This window comes from Phalacrocorax aristotelis, chromosome 7 (genome assembly GCF_949628215.1).
Source record: "Phalacrocorax aristotelis chromosome 7, bGulAri2.1, whole genome shotgun sequence".
NCBI lineage: Eukaryota > Metazoa > Chordata > Aves > Suliformes > Phalacrocoracidae > Phalacrocorax > Phalacrocorax aristotelis.
The window spans coordinates 31,566,019-31,588,298 of record NC_134282.1 but is presented as its reverse complement, the minus strand read 5'-3'; the positions used below and the strand labels follow the sequence as shown (position 1 = coordinate 31,588,298).

Here is a 22,280-nt window from a genome sequence, read left to right as displayed (position 1 = left end):
GAGATAAGTGAGCTAGTAAGAGAAACAGCTCACCATTCCTCCATATTGACCTTTTTTTCCCCAGAAACAACTCTTTCAATGACATTATGCTTTAGCCATTGCCCTAGGTGTGCTGCCACACTGCTGGACTGCAGACATTACACGACCCCACTCAGGGCTTTTCCTAAGTTTGCTCAAGGAGAGGAGACACCTTTGGGGCGCTCCTTCGGCCCCAACAGCAACCAGACCTGCACGGTATGCAGTGTAACCCTGAGAAAGCAGATGATGAGCTTCTGCTTTGCATGGAGGAGGCATTTTCCACCCTGTTGAGGCCACTTTGCTGAAACCACACAGCATCCATTGGTCTTATCCACATAGCACTTACCACTTATTACCTTCACTTTATGCTGACAGCATATGTGCCACCCATTTTTCAGTAACCTACCTGGGTTACAGCACAGCTTGCAAATCTTCTCAGTCAGCTGGGCTAATCCAGCTACAAGCATGTCACCAACCACCTGAATATCACCAGGTTTTACCACATAAGCTGCAGAACAAAATGGCTGGCTAATACAGCTGTGATGAAAATTTGTTTTTTCTGTACTCACTATGATGAGAAATGACCCAGGAGTTGGTGGAGGCATTTCTGTTCCTCTATTGCACACTCTAGATAGGTAAGAAAACATGCCTATGCACTACAGAGGATAGATATTTTCAGTGGGTCCCAGATGTTTCCTTCTGTACCAGCACCTTTGTTGAGTCCAATAGGAGACAGGTCTTGCCCAGAGCCAGCAGGAATGGCTCAGTGCCCAGTGAGGGGCTGTACGAACCAAGAAACATCCCATGTTCTACCCTGCCTCCATGCTGCTTCTTGGATACACAGAACAGCACATGGTGTCTGAAACACTCACAGTGACAGACAGCTATCCAAAGGTTCCAGGAAGATCCTCTTGGCATGAGGACATGCTCTGGTGTCATCTGTCTCCGTAGCTGTGTCCTTACCTGGCCTGAGACATGAACCTTTTGCTTCTGCTGCCTTCTTATCTCTAACCTGCTGGCTTACATGCATGACCAATTTTTCAGATGCAGAAAGACCTGCCTTAGCCAGGTTGAGGCTGGAGAGTGGCTGATCCAGACAAATCTACCGATTCTTCGCTTTGGTCACAGAAAAGCCAACTGAGAACAAACCTTAAGGAATCTGCTGCTGACAGAAGTGTGCCAGGTTCGGATATATATATGCCAGTGCACATATAACACATTTCTCAACTGCATGCTGGGCCAATGACTTTCCAGTAACTAAATAAACCAGACAGAAATAGTATTTCCCTGATTTTCACTGCCTTGTTTTCTCACTCCTTTTGGGCACACTTGCCTTGTTTTGTCAGGAACCACCAAATACCAGCAATTGAGCTGAGAACTGCACCCCAAATGAGCTCTGTCTGTAGCAGAAAAGCACATCAGCCTGTTGACCAAGGTCCTTCCCTTCAATACATCTGCTTTAGCAGAGAGGAAGAAAAGGGCTTCTATCTAAAAATAAAATTATTGAACATTTAGGTGTTGCTATTTTCATCAGAGATTAATGAATGTTTTAAAGCTTTGGTTAGCTTGGTGTTTCTCAGAGAAAACACAGTAGACTTGCGAAAACGGAAAGCAGCTATATTACCTACATAAAAGCTTCTAAACACCGAGTGGCTGTTTGTAGCCTCTGGGCACTAACTGGCCCAGAAACAGTGGGAAGCAGAGGGCAATGGCTGCGGTTGTGGATGTGTAAGTGAAGGTATGGAGGCAGAGAAGGAATGTAAATTGGAGCTGATTTCTTGGTCAAACTTTGCCTGCAGTTGTGCATATAATGAAAAAGTCCTAGCCTTAAATGGGTCTTGTAGTCCTTCTGGGAGAGTCTAAGTAATGGACTGGTTTCCTTAAAGGTAGCATGAAGACTAGACACAGGGGAGCCCACCTGTACTGCCCAGCCATAGGATCTGTCCAGGCTGTGACCCCACAGAGCAACTCAATGGGATAGCATCAAATTTCCAGGATTTTAAGTTTGGAGATATCATAGAATCATAGAATCATTAATGTTGGAAAAGCCCACTAGGATAATCGAGTCCAACCACCAACCCTATGCTACCATGCTTCCTAAACCATATGTCGTGGTTTAGCCCCAGTCAGCAACCAAGCACCACGCAGCCGCTCGCTCACTCCCCCTGGTGGGACGGGGGAGAGAATCGGAAGAGTAAAAGTGAGGTAACTCATGGTTTGAGATAAAGACAGTTTAATAGGTAAAGCAAAAGCCACATGTGCAAGCAAAGCAGAACAAGGAATTCATTCACTCCTTCCCATGGGCAGGCAGGTGCTCAGTCGTCTCCAGGAAAGCAGGGCTCCATCACGCGTAGCAGTTACTTGGGAAGACAAATGCCATTACTCCAAACGTCCCCCCCTTCCTTCTTCTTCCCCAGCTTTATATACTGAGCATGACGTCATATGGTATGGAATAACCCGTTGGTCAGTTCGGGTCAGCTGTCCCGCTGTGTCCCCTCCCAGCTTCTTGTGCACCCGGCAGAGCATGGGGAGCTGAAAAAGTCCTTGACCAGTGTAAGTGCTACTTAGCAACAACTAAAACATCTCCACATTATCCCCACTGTTTCCACCAAAAATCCAAAACATAGCCCCATACTAGCTACTATGAAGAAATTTAACTCTATCCCAGCTGAAACCAGGACACCATACCCTGAAGTGACGCATCTACACGTCTTTTAAATACCTCTAGGGATGGTGACTCCACCACCTCTCTGGGCAGCCTGTTCTAACGCCTGACCACTGTTTCTGTAAAGACATTTTTCCTCTAAACCTCCCCTGACGCAGCTTGAAGCCATTCCCTCTGTTCTAGTAACTTGGGAGAAGAGACCAACACCCTCCTCACTACAGCCTCCTTTCAGGTAGTTGCAGAGAGCAGTAACGTCTCCCCTCAGCCTCCTTTTCTCTAGGCTAAACAACCCCAGTTCCATCAACCTCTCCTCATAAGACCTGCTCTCCAGACCCTTCACCAGCTTCATTGCCCTTCTTTGGACATGCTCTAGCACATCAATATCCTTTGTGCAGTGAGGGACCCAAAACTGAACACAGTATTTGAGGTGCGGCCTCCCCAGTGCCGAGTACAGGGGCACAATCACCTCCCTACTCCTGCTGGCCACACTATTCCTGATACAAGCCAGGATGCTGTTGGCCTTCTTGGCTGCCTGAGCACACTGCTGGCTCATGTTCAGCCGGCTGTCAACCAACACCCCCAGGTCCTTTTCCTCCAGGCAGCTCTCCAGTCACTCCTCCCCAAGCCTGGAGCGTTGCATGGGGTTGTTGTGACCCAAGTGCAGGACCCAGCACTTGGCCTTGTTAAACCTCATACCATTGACCTCGGCTCATCAATCCAGCCTGTCCAGGTCCCTCTGTAGAGCCTTCCTACCCTCAAGCAGATCAACACTCCCACCCAGCTTGGTGTTGTCTGCTACTTCAGAAAACATATGAAAAGGCATGGAAATCTACTCAAAATCAATAGGGATGGAGGGATAACCTCAAATGACATAGCAAGATGGATGGGATACGTGTTGCCAGGTGGGAAAGGCACCAGTAAGGTGGTGAAAGGGAAAGGGAAAGGGAAAGGGAAGCAGTAAGAATGACTGCTTGCTGCAGTGTCAGTGCTGTGGCAGAGGGCAAGCCAGAGAAATGCAGCAGCAAGAGGTTAGGTCAGGTTACACAGAGGTGGGGGAAAAGCAGTGTTGTCTGGGAGGCAATGGGTGGAAGGAGCAGCAATGAAGAGAGAAATTAAAGGTCAAGCAGGCAGAGGCTGTTGGGACTACTCACCACAGGCATGCCATGAGCAGAGAATGAAATATTGGTCCATTGCACAAGGATGGGTGCTCCTTCCTTCCTACCATTCAGGCTGGCCACAGGGACGTTACGGAGCCCAAGGATTATGGCTGCAGATTGGGAAGGATGTGGTCAAGAGAAGCACAGTAATATTGGATGAGTTGTCTGTCCTCCATGCTGGGAGAGGAAAACACAGATTCAAGGGAAAATTTACTGGCACTAAATAGTTATACCACCATGGGGGAGTTTGGATTTCATGTGTAAGGTAGGGGGATGAAGGCAGACACAGCTTCACACCCTCTTATAATGAACCCAGTTGGTGCAGAACAGCATGCTGTTGTGGCCAGAGACCCAGGACACAATCAAACCCCATGTTTGCAATTCAACTTTGAAGTACTTGCATTCTTAGTAACACAATGTCAACTAAGGTGCATGGAAATGTGGTAGCCCTGGCATTGGCTGCAGGGTCACCTGGAAGGAGCAGGAAAGCTGGTGAAAGGGACAAGTCCTGTGTTTCGCACTGGGACAGGAGGCCTCCTAAGCCTCACCCAGCCACCTGAGGGCTACATTTCACAATATCAATGGATAATTCATAATTTATCCTGAAATTTTATCTACAGCTTTCACCTGACATTATTTAATCCTTCTCTAGTGTCATTTGATCCACCTTCTAAATACAAACTTCAATATGCAGTTACCTAAAAAGAGAAACAGTCCTCACACATAAGAGCGTAGAAGCTAGAGTTCAAAGCATAAAAAACAGCAGGTCAATATTAAGTCATACCCTGGCAATTAGAGGGAAAAATAAAGACAGTTAACTCTGAGCCACATGAAGGTTTATGCATTCAAAAACACCAATAGTGTTTTATTCAGAAAAAAATAAACAGCCTCACTTGGAATGAGATTAACATTAACTTGAGATGACATTAGCCATGATTACATGAGCCAGAAACATATTTTACCCCAACAGTATAGGAGGGTGTGTATAATCCTCACAGGGAATGAGACTCCCAGCTCCTCCCAAATGCCTGCATAGCCATTCCCACTGACCTGTCTGAAGCTTCTGCTGGTGGTGAGTTATCTTTGGTTCTCCCTTCAATTACTTGATTATTTTCTGGTTTAGCTTCTCTATCAGTCCATATTATTTAAACTACACCTGGTAAATTTTTTTGACATTTTTTTCTAGGAGACTTTTTAGACTTCAGCCAAATGGGGCCTCTCTTCTTTCCCTTGGCTCTACTCACTGTGAGAATAAAAGCCTCCTCTGTTCTCTTTGGACAGGTTTCCAGCACTTGTAGGATGGTTTATCTGGAAAGAGCATTTCATATTCTTCCATGCTGCAATAGACACCATAGACAGAGATGCAAGTATCCTTACTGAGGAAAACCGAAACTTAGAAAATGCTCTCTTACATCCCTCTTTTGGACCAAGACAGATGACAGACCTTGGGCTCTCTCCTGACCCCATCATTCTTGTCCTCTTAAGAAGTCTTTGATCTCCAAGTTCTTTCTTTCACAGGACCAAAAGAGCCAAAAGGGACCTCCAGCTGTCCAGCACCCTGACAGCTTGGATCAGTTCATCAGCACCTCCTCCAGTCCAGAGTGAACTGTCTCCAAGGATGGAGATCCCACACCTCACTGGGGTTACTGGCCCCTGTTGAACTATTTGATCACCCTCTAAGGCCTTTGCTGAGCAATCACCTGGAGCTATGCTGAAACCTTTATCAGACAAATATTAGTGAAGCAGACAGGGAGGGGACTGTGCCTGCTTGGGTTGTCCTTTGGGCCCTGCTCAGCTGTGGCTCTCTCTAGGCAGCTGGTTTGCCACTAAAGGAAGTGCTTGAGGTTGCCCACAGTGAATGCACAGAGTCAGGCACTTAGAAATAAAATTTGCACTAATAATGACTTTTTTGAGGTTCTTCCTCCTCTATCTTGATCTTTCCATCCCCATATGTAGGACATTCTGCATCTGAGATGAATTCAGGACTGCACAGCACTTAACACACTTTAATGCCCCTGTGTACCATGCTAGAAGGGGCATGTTGAAGTGTACCTGCCCAGTGGCTACTACTGATAAAAAAACAGCCTTCATTGTAAACACACACTTGATGGAAAATCTGACCTTCCTTTTCCTCGCAAGCAATTGCCTTGCCCTAAGTATAAATACATTCTTTAGAAATACGTAAGTGCATAATTTAAAACCTGCTTTGACACAGGCAGGACTCATGAGGAAAGAGAAACACATTGTGACTCCAGGGGAGAGCTTATACATTCACACAGTTTTATCTGGGTCCCTTGTTCAAGCCTTGTGTCCCTTGCACAAGTGTGATGAGAGTCATCAGTTGTAGTTGGGTTTTGAGGCTGTGCTGCTGCTGTAGCACAGGTCTGTAGTGTTTATGGGTTTCTTAACACCTTTGATGCTGTCACAGTTGCTTTCAGGCAAAGCTTAATTTGCAGAAAACTTCAGCCAGTGCCCTTGACTTTAAGTGACATTGGGTTTTGCCTGGAAATGTTATGACTTATCAGGTGGCCCTGTCCTCTGCCAGACACGACAACAACTCCTTGCTGATCCCGACTGCTCCTGTAGGACAAGGATTATTTCCAGAGGGCTCCTGTCCCCACACACTGGAGGGTGCAGATGGGAGAAGCCTTTCTGAAAAAGCAGCCTTGACCTCATTTGGACAGGGCGATTGCCAAGGCTGGAAAGCAGCTGATGGATTCTGATGTATTCAGCACTCGAATAACTGTTGCCTCTATTAAAAGTAACAGTTCCCGAGGCTGGGCAAGCCAGCCCAGGGGGTCAGGGGTAGTCCTGCCCTGGGCCAGCCCGGAACAGTGCCGAACAGAGCTCACTCAGGTCGCTCTCATCGTTCTCCTCTGGCTCACTGCTGGAGTTGGAGGGGTTACTGCTGGGCAAGCTGCGGCCAGAGCCCGTCCTCAGAGATGCTTGCCCCTTCAGGTCCGTGCTCAGTGCCGACGCGTCCCAGAGGCACACACTGCCTGCGCAGGCAGGAGTTCTCTGGTAGTTTGGCTGGGAGTAATTCCTCTGGCTGAAAAACTGCCCTAGCAGAGATTTCTGGAGAGTTGTTTGCAGGCTTTCACAAGTCCTCTGCTTTGTGCTCAGCTGGGTGTAATGCAAATCCAACTGCAGGACCACATCCGTCTGGAAGGGAAGAGCAAAAGATGCAAAGTGAATCAGAGACTAAGACTTGAAACACAGCTTTTTCACTGTTGCCACCGTCAACAGAAATTATAGACTTGGCTGGCTGTTCTGCAGGCTCACAGCCCCATGCTGTGGTGTGATGGAGCAATGCTACTGCCAGAGAAAACGAGCTGTGACATATGCTTATGACATTTGTGGGCCTGAGCCATAGTTTCTGGATTTCAGGACTTCTGAAATCAGGCCATTTCACTTCAGACCTCATCAGCCCAGTCAGGGCACTGTCACCAAGAGCATCACCCCCAGGATGCTGGCACAGGGGAGCCAAGGGGAGAAGGACTGCACCCAGGCAAGAAACGGCACAACATCCATCCTGGCCACAGCACTGGACTGCTGCACACGTGAGAGGAAAGCATGTAAACGGAGGGATATGAACAACTTAAAACACACATTGCACAGTAAAAGCCAATAGCTTTAAACAGCAGCACTCCACAGGGAACCATTAGCAGTCTAGCACTATTATAGATTTTTATTAAAGCTGGTGAAGAAATCAGAAAATAACCACATTCACAGCAGGTAAATCCCTGAACATGAACCCCTAGCACAGGACTGTGCCTGAGATGCCTAGCTGTACAAAGTAGGGAGATGTATAATGGAGCAGGAAGAAGATTTTGTCAGGCAATGCAGGCTCCAGGTCTCACATCGGCACTTAAAAACAATGCTGAATGCTTAGGAAAGGTTCAGAAAAGAGCTCCAGGAACAATCAAGGACTGAAAGAGATGCCATATACTGAGGCACGACACACATTCAGCAAACAGCTCGTTGTAGGCAGATCCAGGCAGCAGCTCAACAGCAACATTTGGTGTGAGCCTGCGTGGAGCAGAGCAGATAAGCAGCTGGCAAGACCCGCTGGCTGGGTGTTAGAGTGGGGAAAAAAAGTCAAATGAGAAACAAGGTTCACACTGCTATTTGGGGAGAGATAATCTGCTGGAAGACATAAGCCAGTGGACTAGCAATTCTGCCTCTCTCATGGTCTTTAAATAGTTTGAGAGTCTTTTGAAGTATGCCAGAGACATAGCTTGGATCAGGCTTGGTAGTGTTTCCCTGATGGCAGGGGATAAACCCTCCTGCTGCTTGAGATCCTGGCCAGCCCATGAGCCCATCTCTCAGGCAAGCACACAGCCTAGTGAGACATCCTTCATCTGAAATATTTGGGCTAGTCCGATCTCCCCTAGGCTGACAGAGGCAAAGAACAGCCTCCCTGGCCTGGCAGCATGGAAGGACAGTGTGAACCAAGAGAAAGAGGATTGCTTTTGTGCCTTGAAGATCAACAAGCTCCTCTAACATCGATCTGGATGTTTGCACTGGCACAGGCATCCCAGGCACCATCTGCATAGAGTCACAAGACACAAGGTCAGAGGGGCACAGCCAGCTCAAGCCAGTGGGAATGGGGAATACCAGTTACGTGACGCTGCAGAACTGTGGAGCTTTGCACCTGGCAGCTCTACCTGAATTTTCTGTAGTCCACAGAGCTGGAAGACGCAGTCCAGCTCCTCCCGCTTATACACAGAGGCAAGCAGAGACTCCACTTGGTCCAGGTGGCTCTCTTTCAGGATGGCCACATCATCCATCTCCTGGGTCAGGAAAACAAGAGGAAACACAAGGAAATTTCAGCATCAGCCTGCCCATGGAGGCACAACTGCCCATCAAACATGCTGCTTCTCTACACACAGCAATGCCTGGGGCTGGCCTGTGCCCTTGACGCTTTGGCTGGTGGAAATGCTGCATACCCTAATGGAAGTACTACAGAGTGCAAGCAACAGAAATACAGAAATTTTACACACCCGCCTTGAGCATATCAATGAGAAGACCTAGCTAAGCACCCCCTGAAGGTGTCTACTGGGAAAACTGTGGTATAATGGGATTTCCAGCAGTGTAGGTAGCAGCAACAGCTCGTATCACAGCCATCTGCAGCATAAGCAGTGTGTCGAGGAGAGAACAAGTTTTCCAAGGGCATAGCTGGAGGAAGCTCTGAGTTGTGCTCCCACCATCTACAGAACTGATAATTCTTGTTCAATTACTCAAACTTATCCAAAATGGCTCCATCTCTGTGAGATCTTCTTCAGTAATGGTCTTATCTTGGAGGTGTGAATAGCACAAGAACAGACAAGGGAATATACGCCTTATGAAATAGCATCTTGCTTTGGATTTGAACCCTCTAGAATGGGGGGCAGCCCACAGTCCACCAGCCCCTTCTATGCAAAGATGATTCCTTCTGCCAGCTGGTTCTGGCAGCTACCACAGCCTGATCCTGCTGACCTGCCAACACTAGAATGTGCTGGCCTGCCTTTGGCCGTGGGAGCTGAGCAGCCCAGGTGGGCTCACTGCAGCCACACATAAAGCCAGTGGCATGTTAAGAAGGATCTGACCCTTGCAAAACTTTCCGTCATTGGCTGGAGAAGTTGCACCAGGTGATGAAGGAGGCTATTAGATCACTGCAGGGAGGCAGAGGTTGAAGAAGCCTTGGGAGCTCTTGCTAGCCTTTACAGACCTTCCTCAAACTGATGCCTGTAAGCGGCCAAAGCAATTTGGGTTTGGCCAGGAGAATACTAGGGGTAGAAGCTAAAATGTTGGATCCCAAATGCTGGCTGGGATCTGCAGGCATCAGGGTCACCCCTGCTTGCAAGGCTGGAAGAACAGGAGTAAACACCATTGCTGATACAGTAGGTACACGGGAGGCAGGCTAAAGAAATACCATTTATCTCTATACAAAGCAAAACCAAATCCCATCTCCGCACCTGGCAACTCATTACTGGAAAGATAAACTGGAGGGAGCTTAGGAAAGATCAGGGCAACGAATGGAGCTGGCAGAAAAGGAGAAGGGTGTGCCAACAAGGGGACAACAAAGCCCACAGAGGAATGGAGAAGCTCTCCTGCTCAGGGAGCCTTGTCCTGGTTCCTTCCACCAGCCTGAACTGTGCCTGAAACAGGAGACAAGCTGCAATGCAGAGCACCTTCTTCAAATGAACACTGCCTGCCCTCTCCTGCTCTCTCCTTCCCTGGCTCATTGCATTCCCACCTACCCTGATGCTGTCACTGCTACGCTGAGCCCAGCAGCCAAGTTAAACTAAACTTGGAGACCAAAGAGAGAGACAAAGCAGATCTGCCTGGGTGCCACTAATGCAGGGCTTTGGCAGGAGGACTGCAAAAAGGAGTGAAGTGGACCTACTGCGTCCAGACAGCTCCATCCTCTGGCACACGCGTAAGGAAGGACAAGACGTGCATGCCACCAGCCCTGCCCAGGGTGAACCTACCCTGCCAGCCTCCTGTAATGGGAAAATCAGTGATTTTCTGAGTCAAATGTGGTGTCTATTCTTTCAATAGCCTTTATGGACTCTTACAAAGGTGTCAAAGTTATTTTTGAACCCTGCTGGACTTTTAATACCCATGACATCCTAATTGCTAGGAGGAAAATGGTCCATGGCCAGAAGTCCTCCTCATAGTCACCCACCATTAGTCCCCTCTCTTCCCCATATCTGATGATGCCATAGTGCTCTCCTCCAACCTTCTCCACAGCCACCTCATTGCTGTTTCTGCATATGTCTTTTGACTTCCACAGTCTTGCCTTCCCCTGGTATCCCTACACCTGGGACCTCTCCAAGAGTGGCTCCTCCAGGGATTCATCAGCCTGTTGGAGCTGGGGTTGGGCCACATTCCCTTTTGTCTCCTAGCAGACATGGATGTGCTCTGGATCAGATAACCTCTAAGCGCCTGCTTCTGCAATAGTGTTAGCAGCCTTTGCAGACTGTGAATCTTCAGCGATTAACACTGCAGTTGGGTTTATGCTAGCAGGGTAGGGATGCTCAAATCTGTGCTAATGCACTGGACTCTTCTCCCAAACATCTGTTTATTGCTCTGCAATTCTGAGCCCCTTGACGTTGGGCCACCCTTTGCTTTCAGTCTAACAAATACCCGGTTTGGAATGAAGCCAGTACCAAGTGCTGAACATCCAAAATAGACATGCTGTTTCTCTCTGGCACAGACCTAGAAGCATCTGAAAGCAAAGGAGCAAATGCTCAGGACTGTGGGGAAATGTTCAAAGTCCCTTCAGCATCCAGGCAGTGAGGATCTCCCAGCAGCCTGAGAGATTAACAGATTAAATGACTGCATTGCTAAATGATTTTGGATTTGACAGCCAGCCAGGTGCTGCTGACCTGTTTCTACACATGAGATTGTGCTTGTGTCCTGCTCCTGAGGCTAAGAATCTCTCCACCACAATATCGACCCTACATGGGAGGGGACCAAAGGCATCACATGGCCCAGAACACAGATTTGGTGATGCACATCACATCTGACAGATGCATGTCCACATGCTCCAAGGGATCCACATGGGTGGTGATTCTGCAACACCCTTAGGCAAAACCCCTCCCAAACATTCATTATTTTTACCGTGAAAATGTCATGTCCAACCTGGATCTTCTTTACTGCAATTCAAACCATTACTTCCTTCCATGCTGGAAAAAAACTTTATATGAAGGCCCCCTATCCACCAGTTTTTGCTTTTCTTGCCTAAACCACAATTCTCTCTTGCTCCCTCCTTTTATTACTTTGGATGTGCTTTAGTTGGCACACTTTTTCCCATGATGCATGGACCCAAAGTTGGACCTTGTGCTCCAGAGCTTCAGCAACAGTGAAGAGAGCCAGAGAGGGTCTCACACAAATCTCAGAGCTCTGTTTACAACCTTGGCACAGTTTTCTGCCCTGCTTTTGTTGCACTAGCTATTGTGGACTTTGACCAGAACTGGTACTGTAGTCATTTCCCATCCCGTGCTTACACTACTGCTTATTCCTGCCCACATGCAGGAATTTGCATCTCCTCTTAGTGCAGCCTGACACCATTCATCATCTTTGCTGCAAGGGCACACTGCTGGCTTATGGTCAACCTGGTGTCCACCAGGACCCCCAGGGCCTTTTCTGCCAAGTTGACTACCAGCCTGTCAACCACCAGCTGTACTTGTACATGGGATTATTCCTTCTCAGGTGCAGGACATTGCACTTCCCTTGCTGAATTTCATAACAGCCTGTTGGCCCGTTTCTCCAGCCTGTCCAGGTCCCTCTGGATGTCAGCGCAACCCTCTGGTGCATCAGCCGCTCCTCCCAGTTTTGTGTCAGCAGCAAACTTGCTGAGGGTGCACCTCTCCCCGTTATCCAGATCATTAATGAAGATGTAAAACAGTATTCGTCCCAGTAGTGATGCCTGGGGCTCCCCACTAGCGGCCTCCAGCTGGACTTTATGCTCTTGATCAGATCCTTTTGAGTCTGGCAGTTCAGCTAGTTTTCAATCCACTCCACCATCTACTTATCTAGTCTGTTATCTCATCAGCTTGTCTATGAGGATGCTACAGGAGAGAGTGTCAAAAGCCTTGCTAAATCAAGATAAACAACATCCACTGCTCTCCCCTCATCCACCAAGTTAGTCATTTCAACGCAGAAGGCTACTGGGTTATCAGGCATGTAATCAATGCTGACTGCTCCCAGCCATCTTCTTGTTCTTGCTGTGTTTGGAAATGGCTTCAGGGATTATTGGCTCCATCACCTTCCAAGGGATCAAGATGAGGTTGATCAGCCTTTAGATCCCCAGATCTTTGCTCTTGCCCTTCTGGAAGGCAGGAGAGACCCTGCCTTTTTTCCAGGACTCAGGAAGAACACTGTGAGCTGACGGAGAGTGGTCTTGCAGTCTCATTGCCAGGTCCCTCAGCACTCATGGGCGCACCCTGTCAGGTCCAATGGATTTGTGAATGTCCAGTTTGTATAAGTGCTCCCTGACCTGGTCCTCCTCTTCCAGTTCTGAGTCTTCCTTGCTGAAGAAGGGGTCTGTCTCAGGGGTCTTGGAATCCTGAAGGCTAGTCTGACCAGTAAAAACCAAGGTGAGGAAGGCATTGAGTACCTTGGCCTTTTCCATGTCCTGTGTCACCAGGTATCCTGCCCCGTTTAGCAGTGGGCCCATATTTCCAGACCCTGAAAGGAGCCAGATGCCCTCCTGCAGACACCCATGTATCTCTCTGTGGTCCCACAGGTGACAGTGCATGGCCTCGCTGTGGATGTCTAACATGGGGCAGATGAATTGCAACGCACTTGGGAGGCTGTGCTGCCACATCAGCAGACACCACTGGAGGTCGCTGTGAGCTAGCACCGCTGTGGAGCAGGCTAGGGATGGGGTTCCTACCACCCTGGCTCTACTGTGGTCCCTTTTTGATCTCCCCAGTCCCTCTTGAACCAGGTCCAGATGCAGGAGCAAGCAGCTGGGTCCCCCTTTCCCCACAATCGCTGATCTGGGGTGGATGCACACAAACACGTGCAGACACACGCATGCACACACAATTTTCATGCGTGGTTAGGGAGCTCACGAGGGGAAACGATGCTCCGGCTTGGTAACGGGCAGGATCAGGCTCCAAACCTCCTGCTGGATGCACCACTCTGCATCAGTCACCACAACATACTCAGGCGCAATGTCCCTCCACGAGCAACAAGGACTGAAAAATCCACCACAGTCACGCTATGCTTCAGCAGAAGGACTACAGAAAATGAGGAAGATGGTTAGCAAAAAGGAGCAGCAAATGAAATCCTTAGAGGTGGCATGGAGACCACCAGAAAAGACCACGCTGGCCACATGGTCTGTTAGAAAAGGTGTGAGAAAGGGCACAAAGAAGCTGGTACGGCTCAACCGGGAACAGGTACAGGAGGATATATCATTGCATTAAGATATATTAGCGCAGCAGGCTAGGCAGGCATAATTCAAAAAGCCAGATCTGCTTCCAAACACAGAAAAGAGGAAGGCTCTTCATCTCAATTGGATTAAATGAAATAATTTAATCAGGCAGGCCAGAAATTGGTCTGAGGAGTAACTAGTTAAAGGCATCAAAACTGGCACCGAATCTATTTTGTGATGCATTAGGAGCAAGGCAGGCAGTCTGCAGGGTACTGATACATGGAAAGAACACTCAAAGAGGTGTTTGCAGAGAGAGTTATTTGCATCAGAGGTAGGAAAGAAGGCGATCCCTTTCCACGTGGGTTCAGCCTTTCCCAGCCCTTGGGACCCTTTGGGCTTGCCATAACCCTCCTCCCTCCTCTGCCCTGGGGAAAGGAGCCCAGCAGGAATTGAGGCGAAGGGGACCAGCATCTCTGCCAGAGGACTCACGGTGGGCCAGCAGAGCAGGAGATGGGCATCAGCAATGTCGGGTGGGGGGAGTTGCAGCTTCGCGCACACGTACATCACATTGGAGAAGAGACGGTGGAAGCGGAGCTCCACCTGTGCCCCGCAGGGGAAGGTCACCATTTTGCTCACCAGCTCTGGAAGGGAAAGCCCAGCAGGGTCAGCTCCTCAGAGGGTCCCACCAACATGTCCCCACAGATCAGTGTCCTGAGAGACACAGGGACCCCCAGTCCTCTCCTCCTCCCCACCTGGTAGCCCTCCCTGTGCCCTGCATGGCTCACCGTGGCTGCATCCCCAGCAGTGGGCAGCTGCTCCCAAGGGACAGATTGGGTCTGTCAGGGACCGGGCTTCCTTCAGAGTATGTTTGATCTCCATCACCTGCTTCCCAGTGACCAAGGGATCCCGGCCAATGTCTGGGAAAGAGATTTCAGAAGCGCAAAGGTCACTCCAAGTTCCTTATTTATCACCCTACCTTTCAGACCATACATGAACATCTTGGTACTGCTGCCAGGTTACTAAAAGCTTGCACAGGGTATGGCTTGCAATTTGGTTTTTAGGGATGGCTGGCTAGCTGGGATGGCTGGGATGGGGTGGCATGGAGCCACTTGGTTTCTGCTGATACCTCTTTTCATCCCTGCTACTGAAGGAAGTGGTTTCTAGCTCATCCCTTACCTTCTAACACATCTTCCAGCATGTGTGTAACCTTCTTCTCCTGCAGAATATGTTTCTTCAGATATTTCATGAAGATCCCAGAGCTGAACTCCCCATCCTGCAACTCATAGGCTTCTGCATCTTCGCTCCTGCAAGAGGAAGGATTTGTCCTGAACTTCTGGCAACAGAACAATTCTCAGGGCTTGCTGACTCCATCAAGACTCTGTTGGCTGAGTCCAGGTTAGTTCCTCATGCAACAACAGCACAAAGTGCTTGGTTTTGGCCCAAGAGAAGGTGGGAAGGGCATGGGATGGAAAAAAGCGGTGCAGGGGGGACAGGAGAGGAAAGCACAGCCTCTTTTGCTTGCTTAAGTGGGTGACAGCAGTTGAAAAGCCAGCGGAACTGGAGCAGTAAGGAATGCTCATCCTCATCTCAGGAGGCTTCAGATGATACATGTGCCTTGGGAAACAGACTCAGGCATGGAAGAACAGATTACAAGAGCTGATGCCACCTTCACGCATAACCTGTAACGGAGGTACAGGCTGCCACCAGTGATGTCAGGAGGAAAAAAAGAAGTGTCTGAACGGAAAACACAAAAGATGGATGGTGAGAGCCACAGGAAACATAAGCAAAGCTCTCTCAAACTACCAAAGCCACCATGCATGAAGGGATGCAAGGAGATATGGCTGTGCCAGCATTTGGTCCTGTGTCATGGTGCAGGCATGGCAAAGTGCACTTACGTGGCGTAGCCGTAAACGGTATTGCCCCAGGGTTCCAGCGGCTGTACCTGGGAGAGGGCACACTCTGGGTTGTACCTGGAAGAGGAGATAAAGGAACAAGTGCCTGGAGGGGGCAGAGCCCATGTGCTCCACCAAGTCCATTTCTTATGGATGGCAGTAAGATCAACCCTCACATCAAATATAACCACCCATGTTACTTAATCAGCAAGAGAGGCTAAACCTAGGAGTCCTACAAAAAACCCAAACCACAGGAAAGTGAGGAGATAGGGCCAGCTTTGACCTATCTGTGCTGGTGAAGTGCTCCTTGCCCTGCAAGCGAGCCTGGAGCTGTGGGTGCAACCACGCCTCCTCAGTCCTGAGGCTGGTTTGTCACAAATCCAGGCAGCACCACAGTGCAGAGCACATACAGGTTCACTGTGGCCCAAGGGGCAACTGCCCCTAAAGAACTCAGAGGTGTGCACATCGCAAGGCTACGGCTCAATGGCCTGTCCAGGGGTCTGGGGAGCACTACAGCTCCCTTCCAGCCCATGCACATACCTTCTGCACCAGGACACCAAAGCATGGTACGGCTGATACGCATCCAGATCTCACTGAGAGATGGGATCAGGACATGCACCCAGGTCTCGAAGCCCAAAACTGGTCATGGCACCCTGGTCTAGATATAGCTTAATGAGCACAGACCCTGTTATTTTCAAGATCAGGTAGATCTGGGGTGACATTCCTGGTTTCCACTGAAAAAGATACCATGGTTGCACTTAATGGCCAAGCCTTGCCCATCTGACTGCAGCCAGACTGAACAGGATGGGGACCAGCTGCCTCCAATTTAGACCAGTGACTTGGAGCTGCTTCAAATTGCACAGGGATAAGAGCTGCACACAGAGGCGGCATTATTCGGTATTATTCAATTCCAGCACAGTTTCCTGGTGCTACTCCTAAATGAATGCAGAAATCTGTGATTCCAGGTCCAAGGAGAAACAAGACATGGGATCCCAAAATAAACCAAGGTCCTGTTGTCCCCCTGCTGTGGACATCCACCCTAGGCTATGTAGACACCAGTTGATGCAAACCTGTCATGATGGCAAGAGCAGGCATCCACACACAGCAGAAATGCTGGCCGTGGTCCCCTGCCCCAGCAGCAGACAAGCTTCAGCAGGGGCTTGAATTTCCAGGGGTGTTTCCAGATGTTGACCAAACACAGGGAGAGACCTGACAGCAGAGGAGGTGGCAGTGCTCCCTCCTGCTTCAGGCCCAAAGAAGTCTCATTTATACAGCACATCTCATGCAACCCAATTCTGATCTGCATCCCAGATAGGAGATGGTATCTTTCTGTCCTAATCAGTAGATGCTAGAAACTCTCACAAATCAGGGAATTCCTGGAAAAGGCAATCGCATCCACCCAAAATCAGCACATAAATGTACAAGGCTACACACAGGCTCTGCGTTCCTTGTTCCTCCTCTGCTGAATCTGAACATCTGCTACCACTTGGCAAAGGAGAATGTGTTTCTCATCGCCTCGGCACTTCTGACGCTGTCATATGGGGTGAAGAGATACTTCGAGTGAGACCCCTCTTAGCACAGACACAGCTCCTCCAAATTCATGCGTGGCTGAGTGTACTGTTGACAAGCTCACAGCACCAGTCCAACCAAAACGGGGTTGGGAAAGGAGGCCCCAGGAGCCCTGTTTTAAGGAGTGCCGTAAAAAACACACAACTATAAAATCCAAACTCTTTGGTGAGCTGAAATGGTGACTTCTCAAGGAAAACGAGCTCAGGAGAGAGCTTCTACAGCAATCCCCCACAAGCCTGGGGATAACACCTACTGCACTATGCACTGTGCTTGCTGTGGGAAAGAGGAGGAAAGAAGTGTGAGATCTTGGGGCGGGAGAGATAAAAAGAGTGGCACAGCCGTGCCTAAACGTTACAGCAGATCTCACATTGCATCCTTTTCCCAAAGCACCATTAAGACTCCACTAAGCACAGAAACCACTGGTGATGCCAAGAAAGGAGAGATCAGATCAAAAGCTATTTCATAGATCATCGCCATTTGTGTAAGCAATCCCCATGCAGCCTCCGTGTCACTGCTCTCGGATGGGCTACCAGCAGCCCAGAGGCACACTAGCCCATCTCCACCCATGCATCTGCAAAAACCACATGCTCCTGCTCAGCTGCAAACCATCCTCCTCTGCCTGGTGTCGTGGTGGGGAGAGCAGCAACGTGCTGCCGTGTGTGGTGGAGGGTACTCAGCAGTGCAGGGAAGCAACTTGCTCTGCTCTCAGCAGCAGCAGTGAGCAAGAGGGATGAAGGGGATGCTTTGCTATGGGGCATTCAGGGCAGGTACCAAGGGACAGCAAGCTCCAGCAATGCTGGAAGCTCAGAACTGCGGCAGCAGGATAAGTCCTAGCACAGCCACCTTGTAAGCTATTCAAAGCCAGTGTTCCTTCCTCTGCAGCTAAAAGGCATCAAAGAGTTAACATCTTTCCAGGGGCTGGCAGCTTCTTCAGGGCAGCAGTATCAAAATTCCTGTCATCTTTCTGGTTTTTAGTGCAGGAACCACAGAAGAAAGAGGGAGACTTTTCTGCATTTGCCCTCCAGGTCTTTTCTGACCTGTAAATCTGCCTCAGGAGGCCAAAACAAATGAACTAATGACAACTTCTACTGGAATTCTCTACCTACCTCTGCTGAAAATAGGCAAGTAGCATTGTTCTGCAGCCCATAAGCTGCAGGATGGAGATCTGCAGGCTAAGGGAGGATGATGGGCTTTTCACAGACAGAGGGAAAAAAGCTGATCCCTGACCTCAGCAGCAGCCTGGGTCCCACTTCATGACACGACCACTTCAGAAGAATTTAAGGCCAGTAAAAAACAAATAGCATGGCTCAAAATATTTTCCCCATGATATTGCACTCTTCTTACTGATATGTTAATGAAAACACAGCCAGGAGAAGAGAGGTGAGCTAAACAGTCCCAGCCTCAGCACAGGGGGAAAGACCCACTGTGAAAGTCCAAGGTCAGCGAGATGCTGCTACAGCCTGCTAGGGCTGTGTGGTTTGGGGCAGGGGGTTGAAATACAGAGAAGACAAACCCTACGCTGAGCTTCAGCCAACAGTTTATGCCAGGGCACAGCCAGCCCTCTTGCAGACTTCAGGTGACTTGCCTGTATTTGCCAGGCTTCTTCACCCCCAAAAATCAAGGGAGGGAGGGTCTCCAGCAGATTTCAGGCAGCATCTAATGCTCTCTGCACCTAACACATGACCAACTGGGCTTCCCAGAAGATCCTGCAAGGCCTGGCAGTCTTGCTGATTTTATCACACAGCCTGATAAACTTTGACAGAGGCCTGGGCTCAGCAGCACCATGGGGGACATGGCCCCAGCAATCCATGGGAACACTCCACGTGGTTATGTAGAAGCCCACTGCTGAAGCAGGGGCTGAGGCTGGGAGCTGTTTTCCCCAGCACCTATGAACACCACCCTCTGCCCATCCCAGGCAAGGAAGGGGGAAGAGCACCCTACCATTTCCTGCAGGTGTCCAGCAGGATGAGGTTCAAGGCCGTCTGCTGCTGCTGCATCTTCTGGAGGATCTTCTGCACACTGATGCAGTTCTCAGGGGCGTAGGGCTGTGGAGCATCAATGGGGACCATGTAGTTCCTCCCAGAATGTTCATATCCATGACCAGCATAGTAGAATATAGCTGGGAACAGGGAGAGGAGAGGATGAGCCATGATGTGAACCTGCAGGTCTGTAACCAGCTCCCCACGGCCATGTCCCACCTCCTGTCCTGAAGGGACAATGGTGCAGTAGACCTAGACCAGCAGCACCTATGAAACTGGAGCTACATTGACCTCACAACTGACTTTTTTCCCTTCAGCAGAGTTGAGAAGCTCTCCTGTACTTGTAGTTTCCAGCACTGTTTGTCAGGACACCCCAAAGTCACTGGGTTTACATGTTTCCATAACCATCTGTGCTACAATACCGGAGCTCAGCATCTGCCAGGCTGAATACCACCTTTGTTACAAGTTTTGGTTAACCATCAGCTCTTTGCAAGAATACAACAACAGACTAAGTATTTTACCAGAATGAAAAACTCATTAATAGCCTTTTAAATTAAAAGCTCCTCAGCTTCCTAGTTTTGGAGGAGAGACTAGCAATGGATTAGGTTTTGGGAAACACTCTCCAGCTTTCCAAGATCTGCCTGTATTTACACACCTATAAGCTGATGAAAAATGAGATAGAGACAGAGAGAGATGCATTCTCCAGATGTCCAGAACACATGGACCACATGCTACAAGATACCAGCCCTGTAAGGTGGGAGCGGAGTCGGATTCATCCAGGTGTTGGTGGGAAGTCAAATAGCCAACAAGAATTTTGGTTTCGAGATTTACTCTTAAGCACATTAATCTTAAAAATGGTTTCTGCCTTCGCAAGAGATGGCAACACGGGGTCATCCAGCTTGGAAAGCCAGCACTGAGGAGCTCAGCGTGGCCCAAGCTGGTGCTTCTCACCGACCTGTGTTCAGTGAAGGGCTTTCCTTTTGCATGTGGGCTGTAGCTTTCTGAAAAGAAGATGCACAGTGGCTGGCTACACCTTCCCAGCACTGATGTCACTGCTTGGGAGATGCTGGCGAAAGCCAACTCGGGGAACTGAAATGGGTTAAAAATAGCTCTGTGAGGTGACGCAAACAGTTACACTACCACAACTGAGGGACAGTGAAGAGCAAGAGGCCAGAAATGGGAACAAGTGGCTAAAAGGCAAAAGCCGGAGAAATTCTTCAGTCAGATTCGCTGCCAAAGCCCACGCTTCGTTGAGTAACCTCTTCTCTGTGTTTCCCTCCACTGCTCTTGCCCCTGTAGTTCACAGGACACTTGCTTTGATCTCTGATGCTGCAAGGGATGTGGTGATTGGGGCAGGAGCCAAAGAACTGAATGCATGATCTCATTGTATGGGGGATGGAAAGCATGATTTCATAGTAAAAAAGGCCTCAAGTCACCTTTGGTTTCTACTCTCAGGGGACAATGGAAAGTTACTCAAATGGCTGTTTTCACAGATGCCCACAAGGTTTGGGTTCCTCTTCTTCTGGATGGCCAGCCAGAGACAGTGGGCTCTGATTTGCAGAAGTTTTAAACTTTCATAACTTGCAAATCAAAGCCACAAAACCCTCCCATGAGACTATAAAAGAAGCCTTCTGGAAAAATCAGATGCAGGCACTTCAGGTTTGGCCCTTCAAGTCATCGAGCACTGATGGCTTTCATCCCTCTGCCTCTTCTCTGTACATGAAAGGGAGGTGATGACACCCGTTACCAGGCAGTGTCGCTGACACTTGGAAAATAATGAAATGTTACAGAGAAGCACACACACAAAAAAATCATTCAATCACTAAATCTTCTAACTTTTGAGGTCTTGTTGTGCACCCTGAATGCACGGTCAAGTGCTCCCCATGCTATATAAACCACAAAGGCTCGTGTTCAAATAAAAAAAGATTTGAGTTTCACATCAGCTGAGCAACCTTGCAAACCTCTCCTGGACTTGGTCTCTCCTCCTGAACAGGAAAGTCAACAATTTTCCTAGAGAAGGCACTTTTCTTCTTCTAGGCTATAAAGCCTTCTTTAGGGAAGCTTTTGTTCTGAGCTAACATTTCAACGTTCTTCTCACATCTTGTGAGTCAAAAACTGCTGATCAGAGACAAGCTTCCAAGTACCAAATTAAAAAGGGGAAGCTCCAGGCACTGTTTCTAATACAGGAAATGTCAGCATGCAGCTTAATTAAGGCATGATGGCATATTCCTAGTATTTCACTTGCAACTTTCTGCTCTCATTGCATTTCAGACTTTTTTTTGAGTCAGGACTTTTTAAGATGCTTGAAATAACATCTAGGGGGATTTCTCGTTCATCTGAGGGTTGTGTAATTAGACCATTCGGGGATGTTTGGGGCCTTCAAAAATCCTCTGCATCTTTTCTAAGAGGAGGTCTGGAGGAAAGGTCAAAATCAAATGGTCAGAAGTGGCCAGATGAGCCACCACCTCCATACGGTGAGTTAGAGAAGCCTTTGGATCACCTTGAATGTGCAGCCATGTAGTAACTCTGTGCCTGAAAACAAAGCCAGTTTTTGCTCTGGGCTTACGAAGTGTCAGAGAAGGTTCAATAATAAGATGATCAAAGTCCTTCATGGGGGCAGATAAGCCCAGGTGGCATTTTGGGTGGGGCTGAGCACTGGTTGAGCAGCAAGCCATGGGTCACAGTGGACACCATGCTGAAGATGAGCCAGCATTGACTGGGGACAGAGCTACGCTAGGAGATGCAGGATTGCCAGGGAACCTGTCACCACTCTCCTCGGCCCCAGGTAGACCCCAATTAGATCCTCTGTCCATTCTAGGGACCTCAGTTCTAGAGGAAGGTGGAGAAGCTAGAAAACTCAGAGGGTACCAAGATGTTGGGCCCCAAGACCTGTGAGGAGAGGGGGAAGGAACTGGGCTGTGATGATCTGGACGTATGAAGGTGAAGGGAGGTCTAACAACAGCCTACAGCTCCTGGAGGGGCAGATATAGAGACAACAAAGCCCAACTCTCCATGTAGGTGTGGACCATAGAACATAGGACAATGAGCACCAACCCATGGAGGGTCATGTTTGATGGGAGGAAAAACTTCTCTGGAGGGTAGTGCAGCCCTGGGACGGGCAGGTAGAGAAGT

General features: G+C 48.9%; 1 protein-coding gene across 2 annotated transcripts in view; it reads right to left on the bottom strand.

Moving 5' to 3' along the window:
* Positions 1-4,661: 4,661 nt before the first annotated feature.
* The window catches only part of LOC142060094 (mucosa-associated lymphoid tissue lymphoma translocation protein 1-like), a 27,697-nt gene continuing 10,078 nt past the window's right edge, over positions 4,662-22,280 (bottom strand). For both annotated transcript variants that reach the window (XM_075099717.1, XM_075099716.1), the window contains 7 exons: positions 19,111-19,288; positions 15,604-15,678; positions 14,885-15,012; positions 14,494-14,625; positions 14,198-14,349; positions 8,508-8,633; positions 4,662-7,002 (listed from right to left, as the gene is read on the bottom strand). In XM_075099717.1, the coding sequence (XP_074955818.1) occupies positions 6,640-7,002; positions 8,508-8,633; positions 14,198-14,349; positions 14,494-14,625; positions 14,885-15,012; positions 15,604-15,678; positions 19,111-19,288 (1,154 nt within the window). In that variant the 3' untranslated portion in view covers positions 4,662-6,639. The remainder of the gene's footprint in view (positions 7,003-8,507; positions 8,634-14,197; positions 14,350-14,493; positions 14,626-14,884; positions 15,013-15,603; positions 15,679-19,110; positions 19,289-22,280) is intronic.